Below are 13923 nucleotides of genomic sequence, written 5' to 3'. Positions count from 1 at the left end.
AAAAGTAAATCAGATATAAAGAAAGTTTCCTTACAAGTCCTACAAGGCCTAACATTGATCAAATATGGTCCCCAGCAGGCACAAGGCAAGAAGCAGTCTCCCTCCGCCTTACAGATAAACTCAGGTGCAGAAGCTATAACTGAGTTGCTTAAGAGTTATTTTGGGAACTAGTGTTAGAGCAGGAGATTCAATACAACACTCCAAATGCTTCTGTTCACCCTCGCCACACTAGAAGAGCAGAACACAATCAAACATACAATGATTGCCTGGGACATGACAAACCAAGACAGAAATGTTAGTTGCACATTCCTAATGCATTTTCTTTCAGACCAACCCGTTTCTGAGAACACCTCTGAAAAGAACATAGCCTTCACATTCTACCTATTTTAGAGGAACTAAAAAATATACCCCAGCACTTCCCTTCCAGGGACCTCCTCCTTCCCTGCCACAGACCTGTCAGGGCCATACCAACCACTGGAAGGTCAGTGACCATTAAGGTAGATTTTGTTCATTTTAGCCTTCTTCCCCAAATATAAAACCTACCCCAGTGGTGTTCTTCACTTCAAGTGCCTTCAGACAGAAATCCTTCAAGTTGGCATATGGATCAGTTAAGAGCTCTTTGAACTGCACATCATAGAACAAGTTAGATCTGAAGCAAGGAGTCTTAAATGTGGAAAGCGGCTGCTTTAGCTTAAGTGCTGCCACAATGTCCTCCTGGACCTCTTTGGTGGCAGTGGCAGTCAAGGCAACGCATGGTGTATTGGGTATGCGAGTGCGCAAGGTGCCCAGTCGTAGGTAGTCAGGACGGAAATCGTGTCCCCACTGAGAGACGCAGTGCGCTTCATCAATTATCAGGTAGGACAAGAGGTTTCGGGACACCAGAGAGTTCAGGGTAGGTTGGAAGGAAGAGGCAGCTGCCATCTCTGGGGTGATGTACAGGAGCTTTACTTGGGGCTTCTCACTTGCTAAGTCAGCCAGGATGGTCTTCTTTTCCTGGGCAGAAAGCTTGGAGTTCAGAGAGCAGGCTTTGATCTTCAGAGCCAGCAAGTGATCCACTTGATCCTAGAGTAAATACAAAATTAAAATTAAATGAAAAGCAAATGGAAATAAAGAAAGTCACTATCACCAAGAAAGACTACTAGGAAGATCCAGGTGAGGCCCCAACTTCCACCTCCAGGATCCAGTCTCAGGACAACATACACCTACAGTCTGGGTATTCAGAACTTCAACTCTAGATGCCTTTATGTTCAGCTGTAAGTATATCTGTCCAGCTCTTACATCCAACTGCATTTTTGTGCATCCATTCACTTTAAGACAGTCTTTTTGCTGCTAGGGAACACCAGCAGGGATCTGTGCAAAATAACTCATCATAGCCACAGTGACCTGAAACAAGCCACCAACACGTCTCAGGATTTACACTATCAGGAAGTCACAGATGGAAAATGAATACCACCGCCCTACAATAACAGAGTGCATTTCATTCCAAAATAGCTAAAGGAGCACAGCTGAGATAGGACAAAATACAAGGATCATGCAAATCACCACTGCAACAGAACCAAGTCTGGATGAGAATCATGCCATGAAAACCAAGAAGAAAACATGGCATCACATCCAGATACATCCAGATGAACACTGGGCATACAAATTCACCACCCTACCCCTACACTGAGCTGTTCACTTGCATTTGACTAGCACATAACATTTCAGAAGATATGAATAGTCCTGACAAATGGATATCTCATTATTTTACTCAATAACTGTTTGCAGTGATTGATTTAATATCCACTGTTCTGTTCACAAAGTCAACTCTCAGCCTTCCCTATAATAAACTACACAGACTAAGCTCTTGAAGTTTGGCTACAGTGAAATACATCATGATCATTTCAGGCATAGCCACCCCATCTCAGGGCTTGATGAGAAGATGTCTGAAGGTTCATTCCAGCTCTGTTCCCTAAGACTCAATGAGCCCATTTCAACCTATTTGTCACTGTGACACATTCTGCTTCACCTGCAAATCTTACAGTGATAACTTTTTTAACCTCCATTCCACTGACAAAATATTGCCTGTTCTGGAGCTTAATTAGAAATCCTCTCACTTGGAACAAATTCACTATTTATAACACCTTTTTGAGATGTATCACCAACCCTGCTCTCAATTCTTAAAATGTATTACATTAAGACCGTAAATTAGTTAAAAAAACCCAACAAACACCACAAAACCCAAAACAGCAGCCTACAACACCAGATATCACATAATGTTAATCAGATGCTCTACAGAAGTCTAAGCAATGCTACAGCTGCTCTTACAGGGAGGTGTTTCTCTGAACAGGTGATGAAACAGTAGAAGAGGCAAAATACAGGAAAAAAAAGGTGTCTCAGATGAAAGTGCTCAAGGAGCAGCTCTGCTAAACCAGCTTCTTCCCATGACAGAAAGACTGACCACAAGAAAAAGACATTTTGATGCAGAACAAATTATGCCCTCAAAGACAACTTCATCATTCCCAGAGTTATTACTTTATAGGTAAAATGGCAGTTTTCTTCTGGGGAAAGATACAGTTTGGTCCATTTAAGGTACTCTGCTGCTTCTGTATAGCACACTGGAGGTGAAACACAACTGGAGAAACTGGAGAAAGGCTCAGTTATAAAAACCACTAGGTTATTATTAAAGAAGAAAAACCTCCTTTTAGAGAGCTGCGTAGTATCACACCAGAGTTACTCTGCTCTGCAGCTAAGTTGCAGTCTCTTCACCTATCACCAGGGTAAGGAAAACACACTGAGACATCAAGATGACAATCCAGAGGGAGGCCAACAGCAGACTCATGAACAGAAAGACAAGAGGCAGCTGTGCCTCCAGCGTCTCGCGACCCCCTTCACTGCCTGCTTTTCCACAGCTAACAGGAGACAGTTACCTGAATCAGTGCAATCAGAGGTGAAATGACAATGGTGATGCCCACTGCCAGAACTGCAGGAAGCTGGTAGCACAAGGATTTCCCTGCCCCTGTGGGCATGCATACAAAGACATCCTTCTCGCCTGCAAAGACAACAGAAGAAAGCTCAAGGCTACTGAGTGATGGTGAGTTCCCAGGGCCCTGTCTGGAGGGGTGAGCACAATGGCTTGTAAACTGTGAGAAACGGCGTATGTGTGCACGTACCATGTGGCATACCAACAAAAGACACTTCATTTTAGGTTCTAAAAGCATAGCAATACTTTGCATGCCTGCAATGGTTTCCTTCAAAGAATCTCTGATTGCTTTGTAAACATTTAGAAACAGCCTTACAAAAGTACCAGAAGATACACAGAAACCAAGATAAAGAGAAGTTAAACAAGTTATTCATGCTAATTCTCTTCCAGACGAGTTGCCTTCACTCATCTTCAGACCTCCAGTTACCAAATTACCAGCCCCATGACAGATCTTTACCACATCCTCTTAAAGCTTGTCCCACAAAGGTACCTCATAAGAAATAAGGGTTGGAAATCTCACCCACATAGATAATATTGTGCAGTTAGTAACTGTCACTGCGCTAAACAGCATCCACTGCAAGTCAGGTTGATGCCAGTGCATGCAATGTTAATAGGGAGAGACACCCTGCTGGCCGAACACCAATTTTGGCTGGTCTGTTGTCAACAGCACGTCTGCATAGCTGCTGTAGATAGATGAAAACTGTAATTATATCCTGAGTGCCGAGTTTGACACTGTTCTGATTCACATTGCAAGACCTGCCAGGGGACCTGACAGCTGGCAGCTTGTTTGTGTGACGTGCCTGTCCAACCAACAGCGGTAGGCTGGTCGATATGTTAACAGCAGCAAAATCATGTTTCTGATAACGGCCACATGATTCAGAGAACAGATATGAACGATGCCAGGAAATCAAGTCTTCTACTGGCATCACCTCTAACACAAGGACAGGTTTACTCTTAAAATGTATACATTTATGAACAGTTTTGACCTCATCTGACCATAAACATGCTGGCAGATGCCTCCAGAGGAGACACCAACAGTACTGCACTTTAACATTTCCTATTTCCTAGTTGATGCAATAGTGGTGTTACAAAACAAATGCAAAGGAAAACAGGCAGGGCAAAGCTGTGCTCAGAGAGTTTGTGTGCAACACATGCTTATGCTCCTGTGCCGCTGAAATGATCTCAGAGCAGAAGAGGCCTCAGAGGGCTTGGAGAGCTGGCTGGTCCTGCCTAGTCCAAGTGATGCGTCTCCTCAAAACAGGTGCGATACCAACTCCTGCAGTATCACCCTCACAGGAAGATGGAAAACCAGATATGTTTCACATCTTTCTGATGCCAAGCCTCACCTCTCGCCACAGCCATGGTCGCGTTTTCCTGCAGGGAAGTCTTGAAGGACTCAAACCCAAAGACCTTTCGCAGTGTTTTCCGGACCCTGCCTTCCAGGCCCGGGGGAGCCTCGCCGCTCATCTTAGAGAAACTGTGAACAGTGACAGGAACCAACGCTCAACCCGAATGCTGTCACCCTCCTCTGGCTGAGGCCTGCCCCATCTCGTTGCCACCTGCGCGACCTCCCCCATGGCTGCCCTGCCAGGCTCCCTTTTTTTAGCCCCTCCCCCCCCCAAGGATGCTATCCAGGCCTCCTCAGTGGAGGGGACCCCAACATCGTTTATTCTGAGACAGACCCCCGCTGAGGCCTCCCCATGGGGCACAGGCCGGGTACCGCTGGGGGCTGAGGAGGGCCACAGCGGTGGGGGGGACCCCGCTGCCCCCCAAACCCGCCCGCACCCCGATATGGTGGGGGGACGGGACACGACGGGGTCCTTCTCACCCACACCCCCCCTCCCCACGCAGGCTGTATCCTTCCACCGCCTCGTGTCCCGTCCCGTCCCGTCCCGTCCCGTCCCCTCCCCTCCCCTCCTCGCCCCGGCCCCGACCCCCACCCTCTCACAGTTGGTCAGGGTTCGGCAGCTGCTGTCGTGGCGCCACGTAATGACGTCAGAAACAGCTCTTAAAGGACCATCCCCCCACTATAAACAGGCCGCGCACCTTTTATCTTTCCTCTCCCTCCCCCACAGGAACCCTGCTCCGCCTCGCTGAGGGGTTTTCTCCTCTCGCTGTGCGCGGACGCCGGAGCTTTCCCGGTTTAACGTGAGCCCGCTTAAGGCGGAAGAAGACGGGCGGTGTTGCTATGGCAACCGCGCTGCGTGCGTCATCTCTGCGCGCCGGAAGTCCGCCGCGGCGGAGGCGGAAGATGGCGGCGGCGAAGCGGAGCGTCCTCTCTTCGTTGGCGGTTTATGCTGAGGATTCGGACCCGGAGTCGGACAGCGAGGCCGGGACGGCGGGAAGCGATGGGGGAGCGGCTACGGGTGAGGGCAGGGAGAGGGCCGGGGAAGGCGGCGGGCCGGGGCGGGCCGCGCGGGGGAAGTCTGCCCCGGCCCGCCGCCTTCCCCTCTGTGAGAGGAAGGCCCCGCTCGTTGCCACCTCCCTTTCCCTCGTGGTTTTCCTTTTCTCTTCCTCTTTAGGAGAGAAAGGAGGCCTCGTCTCGGTTGGGTACGGAGACGACGACTTCACCCGCCTGGAGGGGGACGAGGACGGGTATGAAGAAGAGGATGATGAGAACAGCAGGCAGTCAGTAAGTACCTCTGTGCTCTGAGAGCTTGCCCTGACTGCTTTCACACGTTGCAGAGGCTTTTCTCTCTCCAAAGAAAGCCTCTGAGTGGCAACCATGATGGAACCCGGAATATCTGACTCCTGGTGTTGGTTTTGGCACTCTCAAAATACTTATGTTTGCTTTGTTTTCAAGTAGAAAGCATTTGCCTTAAAACCCATCGGCAGCTTGGCGCAGCTCATGTTCTTTGTTACTAACTGTGCTGATGGCATTTGACTTTTATGGGAAAAAGGCTGGTACAAATCAACAGCTACACTAAATGAAAATTATTCTTTAAACATAGTTGACATATATGAAAACCTCGTAAAAGGAATATGCTGTTGCATGGTCAGTTGGAGGATTAAAAAGAATAAAGTTCTGTGATGTCCTAAATTATTCTTTTATGTATAACTCAACCCACTCACTACATCAGGTTACCTTGATGTATCAGTGTCCTGTCTAGGTGTGAGTGGCTTTTGTTTGTCAGAGGTGCATGGCATGTGTATAACATCACCTAAATACCGAGTCAACTGATGCATTGTGAGACATTGTAGCTCACTGCCTATAAGTGCAGCTGTAATACACAAAAGGTTATATAGTTCTGTCATGTATCTGTAAGAACAACATGATAAGTTTGTGGGGACTGGGGAGTGAGGTTCTTGTCTCCTTTCTTTCTCATCAGCCTTCCGCTTACCACCACATTAAGAATATGTTATCTTGTCCCTGTTCTAGTGTTTTGGCTATTCAGTAGAGGAAAGAAACAGGGTTATGTTACTGTAACATTTCCTCAGTAAAGTCTACTTTGTGTGCATTAGATCAGTCTCTTATGAGACACTCACTGTTTCTGCCATCTGTTTTCCCAAGTAGCAGACAAGAAATTTGTCTCTTGTTCTTGCTTTTGGTTTTGTTCTATTGCTAACTGGAGAAGAGACAAGCAATAGTATTCAGGGTCTGCTCCTGGCCTTTGGCCAAGCAAAGTAATAATGTTTCTTTACTGCTTTAGTGATCCTTCTTTTTATATCCAAAACCTGTAGACCCTCCTTCAATGAGATGTCTTTAGTTTGAAGAAAGTGGTAGGTGTGATCCAGATGTTTGTCAAGATCAGCTGTGCTTAGTTTGCATTGACAAATGGGCAAGTAAATGGAGTAGCCTTTATTGCATGCACAATTTTCAGTGCAGATTGCAGCTGTCCATTATCTGGGAGGTACAACTTGCTGTCAAGTAATGGCAATTGATCAAGTCACTCTGGTGTGAGCCCGTAGGTCTTGCATATGTTTGTGGTCACTGTACAGATGTGCGCAGGTTACACAGGGTGCCTTCTCTCCAGTCTTGTTGCAGGAGAGCAATGCTTGGTTTTGCATTAAATATTCTTTGACCAGAATCGAGAGTTACCTTGATACTGCTTGTGCTAGTAGCTTATATTGATTATGAGTTGTTGTTTTTAGAAAGCAGCATGAGTTGGACTTAGATTGTCCTGGGCTTTTATCTAAACAACTCTGTGCTTGTATTATCTACCTTAACAGTGACTGAAAAGCCTCTGTCTTTTCAAAGGCAGTTCTCAGTAATGCTTCTTTGTTTGTTGATGTTTCAGAGATGTCCCCTGCTAGGTTAGGAGGTTTTGAGAGCTGTTTCAGTTACCTGTCTATAACGTGAATGAATCAACCCATTGCTGCTTTGTTGAAAATGACTTTTACCTTTATGATATAGGTGGGACTGTGGAGGGGAGAGGAATCTCATTTGTGATAAATGCCAAGTTACTTGGTACTATGGTTTTTTTCTAGTTAAATATTTACTGTTATTAAACTTTGACAGTTAAGACTGAGTTATTAGAATATATGCATGTTTCAGAAAGATAAGCTGGAGAGCAGCTGAAGTGAAGGAGTTTGATGTCCCACTTCTGTGGGGATATGCACGTTAATTCAGGCAATTAAAACTTACTGACATTATTGTGTAGTCATTCTCTAGCTTCCCTTGCCAGAACTTGCTCATGTGCTAACACTCTGAGGTGGGCATTTTGTTGTAAAATCTTCCTTTGAGTTGCATGTAATCATCTCACTACTTTTTTGTTTTTCTTTTTGAAACTGAAACACCAAGTTCTTGTTTTGGGGCCAGAGTTGAAATTTGTGGCAAAGTTTGGAGGAAAAACCATTCTGCTGAGTTGTCTGAGCATGAAAAACATTTTCTGCTCCTCAAACTTGTTTTGAACCCAGACGATGTATTTATGTCTAGGAACATAGGTAACTCTAGGATCCCCAGTGAAGTAGCTCATAGGACAGTAGAACGTTAGGCTTATGTACCAGCTGGGACCAAAGCTAGAGCTTCTCACGCAGTGTAAAATCTTATGCAAGGCTGAGTTCAGTATTTCAGGCTCTCGCAGGGCAGAAATTTGCCCTGTTCTTTGCCCTGTTCACGTCATCTGCAAATGAGGCTGCAACAGCACTACACAAATAAGAAAGATGCGGTGTCAGCTGGCATCACCGGATCTTTGGAACTTGGTGCTAGGCCAGACCCTCACCAAGCCTGCATGTTTGGTTGGATGGCAGGCCAACTGTGTGTCCTGTGTGTGTTGCTGATGTATGCTTGGGATTATAACAGGTCTTGCAAATGCTGCTTTTTCTGTGAGTACTGCTAAACGGGGGTAAATGCAAACTGGAAAAGACAGAATTATCAAATGACAAATGCTTTTTCCCCAGTTCTCTTGCTTTGTATTGTCTAGTTCTGAGCATTCAGGAGCCGCATGTGTTTTGCAGGGTACATCTGCTGCTGAGTGATGCTTTTGCCTAAAAAAAACCGAACCAAACAAATACTTCTTTCCCTGACTGTAGGACTTGTTTTCTGGTCATGAGTGGGTGGGGCAAAATTTAACTTCTGTGGAAAGGGTCTTCGACTACTGCTGGGCTGCTGAATGCAAGCCCTTTGCTGTAAGTGCAGTTACTTGCCAAGCCTGCTCTTTAAGCTTAATCCTGTAAATTCTTGTCTTGTAGGAAGATGACGATTCAGAGACTGAAAAACCTGAGGCTGGTGACCTAAAGGTATTTGGAAGTGTGGTATGGTGGTGGGGGGGAAGCTCAGTACAAGAGGAATAAGTCTTAACAGCATGGCTTGGTGTTCATTTGTGATATTCCTTAGCTAGTTTCATACTTCCCTTGTAGCTGTAATGTGTTTTTTTGACTTTAGTTCTGGCTTCTGCCAAAGGTAGTTACCAGTTAGGCTATGGGCTGAGTCACGATCGAGACCTACATTCATGAACTTAGCCATCGTGTACCTTAGGTCTGAGGTGGGTTTTCTGACAGCTTCTTGCCTATTTTGCAGTGGTCTAGGAGATGGAGTATTCAGTACAGAATTCTCTTAGGATCAGCATTAGTTGGAATACTTTCTTCTTATAGAACAGCTTAATGAATAAACGATCTTATGCTTCTAGAGGTCATGAAATGTGTCAAAATCAATTCACTTGTCTCCAGCTCTCTTTCTGTCCATCTGAATGAAGCTGTTTTGTAAAGGTTGTATTTGAAATTAAAAAAGTGAAATAAGATCCCCAGATGATAGCTGTCATAAATAGTGGAAGTTTCTCTTTATCTTGGGATTACATCTTGTTTCTGCTGAAAAACAGGTGTTTAACAGCACATAGCAACATATATCAGGCTAATAGCTGGAAGACAGTCAAAAGATCAAATCCATTTGAAACTTTATAGAGAATTGTGCTCAAATTTCTGTGCTAGCTCAATCCCCCATGCAATATAAGCAGTCTTGTTGGATATCGAGTGAATGACAGTTGCAAGGGTCTTTTATTTTATCCAGTAACTTCCTCAAGGGCAGTCTCTAAGCCTTGCTAAGAAAACCAGAGGACTGTGCTGCAAACTGAAATTCTGTAGAGTGTTTGAATTAGCATAGGGCTTTGATAGGATAAGATGAAGGCGAATGAATGTGTTTAGCTATTGTGCTTAAATGAGTTTTGTAGCAGCACCTTCTTCCAGTGTCCACAATATTTTTATGGGTTTGTAATGATACATAGTTGAAAATCTTGGCAGCTGTACTGCAGTTGAAGTCTCTTGCATCAGTGTGTGGAATACCATTAATGCCTTTGGCATACAGGTAGGAGACACTTGGAAATGGAATGTATTGTCTCCTTTCCTTGTCACAAGAAAATAAATCACGGTTTTTTTGGAAGAGAGGAAAAGATAATCTCTCTTACCCTTTTTCTACTTCTAAGTTTTTGCCATTGTGGCTGGTAAGCATGCTAGCAAGATGTTTCTGTAAAAACTGCTGGATTCCAATGTGCACTGTGAAAGAAGGATAGATGACTTTTCCTTAAAAGAGAGATATGTTGTACATCACCACAACCTCTGTAGTAGGGCCCTGTTGCAATTGTATGCATTTCTGACTCCTCTAAAAGAGCTCTAGTACTTCAGGGCAATGGGGAAAAAATCTGGCAAGAGGGAACAAAATCAGAATGTAGTAGCTCTTGTCTGAGTAATGATGCATTACAGAATTCTTACCACTGAATTGTGTGGCTGCTGCTTTAATACGTTGCTGACATTTCATGTTGGCTCATTTAAAAAGCCTTCTGATTTCAGTGAGTTCTGTGTGCTACTGTCCAAGTGCATTTTGCCCTTCTGAAGAGCTACACATGGTCATGGAGCAGTGTTTCAGCTTTGGTGGGGAAGCAAGCAACACTGAATGTATTAAAAGCATTTGGTATCTTGCGTACATTCTGCAATAGGAACTCTGCAAGAACTGAAAATATAAATTAAAGTAAAACTTAAAAAAAAAGGTAAAATGTAATTCCTGCTATATCCTAGCACAGCATGAAGGGTGAGGATTTGAGAAGATTAGCAGGGAAGCAAATCTGAACTTCAGCAGTTTCAGACTTCCATGTCATCCTTAATAGATGTCTTCATACTTAAGTGAAAAAGGCAATAGCGTCCTCTGGACTTTTGGGGTTTTTTTTGAATTCTAGCTAAATAGCCAGCTGGCATTTAGGGGAGTACACCTTTGCTATGCAGCATACTACAAGGCAGCCCAGTGCTGTGCTGGCAGTAGAGCAGGTGTGTTGCTGTATGGCATTTTGTGGGGCACTGATGGAATTGCACTAGCCATGCTGTTAAGAAATTCACTCGGGATGGGGGGAGATGGAACATCATTGGAGCAGTTGCAAATGTTTCCTATCCCCCTTTTCCACCAAGTGGCAGTGTTCTCCTCGTTCTTCCTCATTGTTTTAAGCTTGCAATATCTATGATAACCAGTGAGTAAGAGCTGTAGTTACTATAAATCCAAGGTGTGGCAAAAAGTGAGGCGCTTGATTATAACTTGCTAGCACTTTCGGATAACTTTATTTTGTTTTGTCCCAGCTGAGTGCATAGTTGTTCTTGCTCTGTGAGCATGTTGTAAGATATCACAGACCTGGAAACGTGTTTAAATAGATATCACAGGCCCTTTATATGTGGCTAGGGCTTTTCCAGGGTCTGAATCTGACTGTACGCAGAAGGTAAATCCTTTAAAATCCATGAATGAGAAAACCGTTGCAATTCATCAGTTAATTGTAGTCTTTTCAAGCCCTGAATATACATTCAGCATTTTTCTCTGGTGTTTTGCCTCTTTGTACATATAGTGAATGAACTACTTTGAGATTATATCTTGAATAATTGACCAGGACACTTGAACCAGGTTGTGTGGAGGAGTTCCCATGTTGCTGGTGATTTGGCCTCATTCTGCACTTTGATAGTAGCAGACACAAAACCTCCAGAAGGTTCAGTTGGTGTCAGTTGTGGGTGTAGACTGAAGAGACAAAGTGGGGAATGATGTAAAAACTGTCTGGTAAAGTGATGATGGAGAGAGTGGCCTCAAATAGCCTCACTGGGGAGATATTTTTCTACCCTACCTATGGTATTTATATTTATCTCAGGTTTTTATCTTGATTCCAGGGAGTATGCCCTTCTTGATCTTGATGAAGGTGCATCTGTCTGTACAGCCCTTGTTCCTCACTAGAGGTGAAGTCAATATAACGGGCTAGGTGGGACTGCAGCTTTCATTGTGTTGTTTTTTCTGCTGAGTAGAAAGTCACAATAAGCTTTTCAAGTTCAAACACTGTAATGTCAAACTGGTCTTTTCTGTCTACCCTCAGAGAGAGATAGGTGGAGACTTTTCTATACACCTGTTTGGGCGAAAGTGTGTGCCAGGAGTAGAAGAATATTTAAGCTTCATCAGTCATCTGAAAGCATTCTTCCAGAGCAGACTTCTGGCCCATAGGATTCACTGTTACTAAGCTCAGTGAACCAGTCCTGAATGCTGTGTGCTTGCAGCAAAAAGCAGAATCCTCCTCTTAAAGTAGCAAAGTCAGATACATCACATCCTGTAACTGCATTTTGAAGTGCTTCAGGCACTCATGGAAAAACTGGAGATTCAAATCTACCTAAAACTAAGTGCTCTTCCAAATTTCACTCTGGATGAAAGCCACTCAGGCTCTGGAACAGGACGCGTTTGTTAGTGACCAAAATCACTTTAGGGTTCCCTGCTTTTAAGTGAGCAGTTACCAACTGTAAACAAGCATCTGTCTTAAAAGCACTTCAGAAACAAAGCCTTCTACTTAGATGGGAAAAGAAATGGTCAACAGAAGCTGTTGGCAAAGGCATGGCGTTAAAAAGACAGAATCTCACAGCCTGGATGGGTTCTTTGTGTCCTTTCCTCAGATGATGGAGCTGTGGGTACAAAACAAAGGACTTTTTGGAAATGGGTCTTTCATTTGGTGTTCTGCTGGCAGCTTTGTTTTGGAATGATCAGGGTTAACGGGCTGTGCAGTGAGTGCAATTTGCTTGGGCTCTTGCCAGCAGCTGGCTATGGTTACAGCCTTGATGCAGTAATAAGATATAAGCCTTCAGAGCTCACTAAGTGGACCAGCCCTGCACGAAGAAGGAAAGTGAACCTTAAATGAAATACTGACCTTGTGCTCCAAGTCTTACCTGAGGGATTCTGTACTTCATATTGTAGGGCTGGATGAATAACAGGTTGCAAGTGTTGATCAAGGACAGAGCCCAGCCCTGCAGCTTGGTTCACTGGAGTTTTCACAGGGGGAAATCATTAACTCTTGAGTCTTGATTGTGGTATCAGGACTAGCCAGTGCAGGAAAGCTGATAAATATTGCCACTCCCTTGGCAAGTGAATAGCTGACACATGGTAACAGTTTTTCAAAGCAGGTGACTAGTTTGATGTTTTCCTTTTCTGGTTTTGTTTTAAGGGTCCATTCTGCATCCTTGTGGTATTGTACGGAGAGCCAGCCAAACTGGGATCTAGCAGAAGGGTGTCAAATTTTCAGAGGAATACTATGTTTCTAAGTGTGTCTAAGTACCACCTCTTGATAAGCATCAACTCTTTATTATGTTTAGCTTTTATTGATCCAGCATACCTGTAAAGTAATTTTACTGTGTTATGATGTGTAGGTGTGTACTAATACTTAGATAGAAGCTTTTGATTGCAATGGTTTTTTATCTTGCCTGCCCATTAACCTGTTTGTTTAAATACCAAAATTATCTTGATTTAAAGTAAAAGCAGTAAGTGCTAAGAACCAGTAAGTGGGTGTGTGTGCATGCAGTAATGTAATCCCTGTAACTAACTCTTGTTTTGATAAGGCATATTAATTTTTCTGAATTCAAGATACATTCATCAAGCCAGATTCTCAAAAGATGCCTGAACCTACTCAGTAACTTTCATCTCAAGTACAAGTGTTTTGCTCTACAGAAGCGGAAAAAGTGTGTTTGGGAAAAGTGTTACCATTAAAGCACTGCTGTTCCATTTAGGTATTCCACAGCAAGCTGTGTAACAGGAGCTGGCATTAGTAAGATTTAGAAAATAAATTGAATCTTTTGCTTTGGTGGTGGCAAATTATGAAGGTTACTTAAGAAACACCAGCCTTCGATGCTTTCAGTTGTTGAGAGGTAGTCTTAAAAATTCCACTTAGAATATGTTAAAGGTTGTACAGCTGAAGAACACATATTTAAAACTGCTGTTCCAACCAAAAACAGCGCACTCTGCGATGGCTGAAGTGGCTGTGTATTAATCTTCTTGTGGTGGCTGGATCTGGCAGGATATAACTGGTTTGTAAGTGTGTTGTAGAAAGGCACTCCCAATGTCTCATCAGAAACAAAAAAAATTTCATTATGTTCTTTTTTTTTTTCTGCCCCCTTCCCCCAGCTTTTTGGTGCTATCTGGGTTAGTATTGGCCTCTGATGGGCAGAACTGGCAAAAGAGCAGCTGTATTTTAAAAATGGCCTTGTGTTATGCATGGCTGTGCTGCATACTTTGTAAACACTTTCAAAGCATG

The 13923-nt window shown here is 43.9% G+C and overlaps 2 protein-coding genes across 9 annotated transcripts in view; one reads left to right on the top strand and one right to left on the bottom strand.

Annotated features, from left to right (window-relative positions):
- Nucleotides 1-5144, bottom strand: part of RECQL5 (RecQ like helicase 5) — a 39708-nt gene extending 34564 nt beyond the window's left edge. For 4 of the 7 annotated variants that reach the window (XM_069799059.1, XM_069799062.1, XM_069799064.1 and 1 more), the window contains exons 1-4: nucleotides 5009-5144; nucleotides 4309-4439; nucleotides 2910-3031; nucleotides 544-1062 (exon numbers count right to left, since the gene is read on the bottom strand). In XM_069799059.1, coding sequence (XP_069655160.1) covers nucleotides 544-1062; nucleotides 2910-3031; nucleotides 4309-4429 — 762 coding nt within the window. In that variant the 5' untranslated portion in view covers nucleotides 4430-4439; nucleotides 5009-5144. Of the gene's footprint in view, nucleotides 1-543; nucleotides 1063-2909; nucleotides 3032-4308; nucleotides 4440-4902; nucleotides 4947-5008 lie in introns of those variants that run through there. The other 3 variants (XM_069799060.1, XM_069799061.1, XM_069799063.1) reach the window with 3 other exon arrangements.
- Nucleotides 5145-5162: 18 nt separating this feature from the next.
- Nucleotides 5163-13923, top strand: part of SAP30BP (SAP30 binding protein) — a 32525-nt gene continuing 23764 nt past the window's right edge. The window contains exons 1-3 of one of the 2 annotated variants that reach the window (XM_069799066.1): nucleotides 5163-5328; nucleotides 5485-5594; nucleotides 8594-8641. In XM_069799066.1, coding sequence (XP_069655167.1) covers nucleotides 5214-5328; nucleotides 5485-5594; nucleotides 8594-8641 — 273 coding nt within the window. In that variant the 5' untranslated portion in view covers nucleotides 5163-5213. The remainder of the gene's footprint in view (nucleotides 5329-5484; nucleotides 5595-8593; nucleotides 8642-13923) is intronic. The other variant, XM_069799067.1, reaches the window with a different exon arrangement.

Source organism: Haliaeetus albicilla, chromosome 12 (genome assembly GCF_947461875.1).
Source record: "Haliaeetus albicilla chromosome 12, bHalAlb1.1, whole genome shotgun sequence".
NCBI lineage: Eukaryota > Metazoa > Chordata > Aves > Accipitriformes > Accipitridae > Haliaeetus > Haliaeetus albicilla.
The sequence above is the reverse complement of the archived record's forward strand: the minus strand, read 5'-3'. Positions and strand labels throughout refer to the sequence as shown.